The sequence below is a fragment of the Cibotium barometz genome, chromosome 20 (assembly GCF_041138505.1).
Source record: "Cibotium barometz isolate CiBa-2024 chromosome 20, ASM4113850v1, whole genome shotgun sequence".
Taxonomy (NCBI): Eukaryota; Viridiplantae; Streptophyta; class Polypodiopsida; order Cyatheales; family Cibotiaceae; genus Cibotium; species Cibotium barometz.
The window spans coordinates 28,600,070-28,605,069 of NC_141065.1; the positions used below are offsets into that span (position 1 = coordinate 28,600,070).

The 5,000-nt window shown below is 38.3% G+C and overlaps 1 protein-coding gene across 2 annotated transcripts in view; it reads left to right on the top strand.

Moving 5' to 3' along the window:
- Nucleotides 1–4,183: 4,183 nt before the first annotated feature.
- LOC147627751 (putative methyltransferase PMT17) overlaps nt 4,184–5,000 on the top strand; it is a 6,905-nt gene continuing 6,088 nt past the window's right edge. The window contains exons 1-2 of one of the 2 annotated variants that reach the window (XM_086814705.1): nt 4,184–4,483; nt 4,722–5,000. The exon at nt 4,722–5,000 is cut by the window's right edge and continues 746 nt beyond it. In XM_086814705.1, the coding sequence (XP_086670831.1) occupies nt 4,853–5,000 (148 nt within the window). In that variant the 5' untranslated portion in view covers nt 4,184–4,483; nt 4,722–4,852. Of the gene's footprint in view, nt 4,484–4,642 lie in introns of both variants that reach the window. The other variant, XM_086814706.1, reaches the window with a different exon arrangement.

Genomic DNA, 5,000 nt, shown 5'->3' on the forward strand with positions numbered 1-5,000 from the left:
TACAATTGGTGTCCTTCGGAGGTTTTCAAATCATACTCGAGAGAACCACTGAGAAAGGCAAGGATATAAGTGTTAAAGTACATTAAAGATACCATTGGGTATGGCATCATTTACAAATTAATTTCCTTCACTGTATTTTTTGACTCAGATTGTGTAGGATATTGTGATTGCATAAAATCTATTTCTAGTTATCGTTTTCTTATTGGGTATCGAATTACATCCTGCACAAGAAGCAGCTTACCATGGCACTTTCTTATATAGATGCCGAGGAAGGTAGCATGCTTTGCTTCATGTGAAGCAGTTTGGTTGAAACGATCTTAGGAGAGAAGGGTATTCCCTCTAGTTTGTCTTCTTTAACCTTGAAGTCACCATGGCATCACAGCCACTAGTTAATCTTTCCAAAACCTAGCATCCTTAGAAGTGAGGAGATTTTGAGTAGAATTAGGCAGACTTAGGCCAAAGGTCATTGTAATTTTTTTTTCCCGAGTGTTTGCATTCTTCTATTCTTACCGTTCTTTATTCTTGCTACATCCACCCTTCTTTGTTCCATTGGTGCTACATCCACCCTCTTAGGTTGAGAGGAGTTACGAGTATTACAAAAATAATAATCCTTTTTGTTTGCATAGTGTAGGGACCATCCAAGCCCTGAGATGCAAATGTATCTTTTTGAGGACTTACCTTCGAGCAGTGGTAAGGTAATCTCCCAACTCTCACATGTTACCACCTTTTAGGCAAGTTTACGCAATATCATGGTTAAAGCTTTGGTGTTCTCTAGTTCTTTTCAAACATGATGAACTAGGACTACTATTGTTTTTGCAAGCATGAGTCATGGGTGGTTCAATCTAATGAGTCTCTCTATTCTTCTCTGCATCAAAACTTTTGTCTCCTTTTTAAATGAACTTTCACTTCATGATGGTGATTAATTTATTTTTAGTTCCTTTCTACCCTTTCTCAACCATCTTGTGAAGCTCTAGTCCTATATTTGCATGCAAGACATCCTTATGTGAGTGTGGTGCATGCACTATATGCAAAGCCCCCTCTCCCCGTCCACATCCCCCTTGTCCCCCTTGCATAGGGGATTACTAAGGTCAGCTTTGAGCCTAGTATTCACAATAGGAATCACTCCTTTAGTTCTCACTCCTTCATTCTAGTTAGCATTAAGTTGAGTTCATTATACATAAAATTGATGAAATCCTTGCTCCTCTCTATTGTTAAGTTCATCCTTAATATACAAGAATGTAGATGCAAATTAGTCAGTCAATTACCATAGATAATAAAAGAAAAACATCAAAGGACTAATAAAAAACACAACTAAACTTCAGAGGGGTTTTGTAAAATAGCTTCATAACTCGTAGATGTCTCTTTAAATCTATATAATCATTGTTGAGCTCATTGTACACAAAATTTATGGGCTCCTTTATATACAATAATGTAGATGCAAATTATTCAATCAATTATAATAGATAATAAAATAAAAACATCCAAGGACTAACAAAAAACACAACTAAACTTTATAGGGGTTTTGTAAAATAGCTTCATAACTCGTAGATGCCTCTTTAAATCTATACAATCATTGTTAAGCTCATTGTACACAAAATTTATGGGCTCCTTGATCCTCTCTATTGTTGAGCTCATTTGTATATAAGAAATTATAGATGTAAATTAGTTATTCAATTGCAATAGAAAATACAAGGAAAAAGCCAAGGATTAACCAAAAACATAAGTAACCTTCAAAGATAGATGTTCTTGCTTGAAAGACATAAAAGGTGGAATATAAACCTTCCATGTTTACCATCTAGAAGATTGATGTGAAAGACGATTTATCAATCCCTAACTTCACACTTTTGTAGTTCTATGTGGAATTCACTCCATGTCCTCTCAGTACGATGGAAGGCTTCATAATCTACCTGAACCTGAAAAATATCATCCATGCTTTAGTTTTGAGGTATTCACATACTATTTTTTTTGTGCAAGCCTGGATTTAAATGAAAATGCCACAACACCTTCCTTATAACTTTTAAACTTTCATCCTTGTAATGAGATTCTCCACACTTTTGGATAAGATGTGGCAGAGAGAGAGAGAGAGAGAGAGAGAGAGAGAGAGAGAGAGAGAGAGAGAGAGAGAGAGAGAGTTGGGGGTTTTCTTATAAAAGGAATGATGTTTTTGTTGCTTTATTACATTCGTGAAACATAAAGTCACTAAGCGAGATGAAAATCAATGTTGCTATTATAGTTATATAGTGATTTACCATTGATAGTGATGGAATGTGCACAAAAATCCTTTATGAAAAATGCATCACCATCATTGCTATATATAGTAGTGCATCTACCACTACTGCTTTAAGTTTTCTAGGGATCAATGTATTCACGTGTATAACTATATTTGATAGTTATTTATTCACATAATAATATAATGAGAAAAATGTTTCGATAAAAAAAGTTCATTTTAAAATGTTTACATCCAAAAAGAGGGATTTATACAAAGACATTCAGAATGGTAGGTGGAGAGGGTATGCCATCCACCCATTATTCTTTGATTCTACGTCAGAGAGTCTATGGTGGTAAGAGAGCCAAAGTTTAGAAGGTACCTAAGAGTCACCCCCCATACACTGGCATCAAACAAATCTATGAAGTCTTCACTAATTCTCCACTTCACCAATCCTCGCTTCAAAAAGAGTTGTTGTTGCAGTAAGAATAGTTCCTGTTTGTTGCTTACAGACTTTTTTTGTGTGCTCTTTTGTGAATTTATAAAGGAAGAGAAACAATTGAATGTTATCCACTCATCTTTGGTCAAGCTATAATCTTTTAGCAAATCATTCCACTGGCCTTCAATTAGCTAAGGAGGGACTTGAAGGTTGTATAGTCCAAGAGAGAGAGAGAGAGAGAGAGAGAGAGAGAGAGAGAGAGAGAGAGCATGCACACAAAGAATTATGTGTACATGCATGTGTGTGTGCACATACACACAAAATGTGTATGTGTGCATGTAATATATACTCTCATCATCCCTTTGCACGTGTTTAAGTGATTTTACTTCAGCATATAAACTCCTAGAATTATGAAATCAAGAAGAGTCGTTGATATTCATTTATATGCCACTAAATGATTGAGAGGTTGCATGGGATACCATTGATGAAGCCATGTTGAGTAGGGGAATGCTATCCTGTGTAGATAGATCCATGAATAAAAAAGACAAACCTCTTATCTAGAAATGAGAATTCACTAACGTCTATGCCCATGGCTTAATTGAGCAGGAGTTCCCACAAGGGGCTTCGTTTAACAAAGATTTGTTAACAAAGCCCCCTTCTCATTTAACGCAAGATCCAACGAAGCCATTCTTTCTCAACTATGCAAAAAATGGCAGAGTTGAGAAATCTAGTTCAAAACGACATCGGAGTTGGCCGCATCTACATTTATTGCATTGCAAGATGGGGCTTTGTTAAACGTAGCCACATGTGGGAGCTCCCATTGAGCAGCTCATTGAGGCCGTTCTCCCTCTAATATTGTGTCACAATAAGTCCATAAAGTTTCCTTCTAAAATATCCCAAATGGTGATGGTGAGGGACTGGAGTATCCAAAAGACTTTTGTTGGTGTTTACACACATATTTTTTTTTGTGTGTGGGACCTTTTAGAGGTGGGGAAGGGTATGCAACAAGGCTTGATTTTTGACTAGCACCCTTGCCTTTCAAAATCGACGAGTTTGGTGAAATATACCAAGTTTTTGGTATGATTTTAGTGTAATTTTTAAAGGGCACTTCAAAAATTTTCAAGTATTTTACGACCAAATACTCAAAAACGGGCGTGACACACATAGAAAAGCAACTGTGCGCACTGGGTGCAACAAGCCCCAAGAGGCAACAAGGGACTAAGGCCCAAGGGACAAGGGGGAAGGATAAGAGCCTAGAGGCTAGAGCTGAAAACCTGGTGGCAATGGACAGATAATTATAACTTTGCTTTTGGCATTATCCATCATTCCATTAAATAGGGAGGTCAAACGTAGACAACATTCAAACCCTAATCATGACGGTTGTGTATTGAAGTGTTCTTTTGGGAATATAAAAAAATCCAATTTCCATTTCTCTTTTAGAGTGTGACAAGCTTGCGTTAAATGTAAATGTGCTAGGTTAATTTTTTATTATTGATAAAGAGGAAGACAGATTAAAAAGGACACATTTAATAACCCACGATATAAAATAATTTAAGGATTTGGTAAAGGATGAATGGTGTTGTGTGTAGATAGAGAGAGAGAGAGAGAGAGAGGGAGGTTAACCTGAGAGCCATTGTTCATTACCTCCAATTCGTTCTTTGTTCTTGGCACCGTGACACCGTGACGGCTTCTCTGAGGTTTCTGCTTGCCCTCCTCGAGTCCTTCCCAGTACATATGCCATGCAAGGAATGCATATATTTAAGTCTCTTCCATGAACTCTGAACAGTGTGCCACTCACAGGTGTTCCCGTGACTCTCAGCCATCATTTTGTACTGCGGGTAAGCTCTCTCTCTCACACACTCTCTCTCTCTCTCATATAAAAACCCATCACTCTCCCCCTCTCGTATATCCCTTTGAAATCAAAAGCTCTAGCTTGCCTCTGCGTGTTTCCTAGTCTTTCTGATGAAACCCTCCCCCTGCTTGCCCTTCCTGGCCAGTGAAGCAGGTTATGGCCCTATTGGGTCCTGTTCTGTATCTCAGCCAAAGAATCCTTGTTTCTCTTTCATGTGACTGCAGTTGTGGATGCTGGAGAGGCTCAATGGATTGAGAGGCCTTTGTACAGTCCACAGAGCTTACTCCCAGTCCCCCTCCCCCCCCCACCCTACATATAAGCGCCCAAATTCTGTCTGCAGCTTTGCAAAAACAATATGGGCAAAGAGTCTCTTGTGTCGCCCAAAATCCTTCAATTGGAAGCCAAGAAGAGAAGCCTGACATATCTTCTAGGTGTTATAGGGCTATGCTCTTTCTTCTACGTGTTGGGCTCTTGGCAGAGCCTATCTCCGAAGCCAGTTCAAT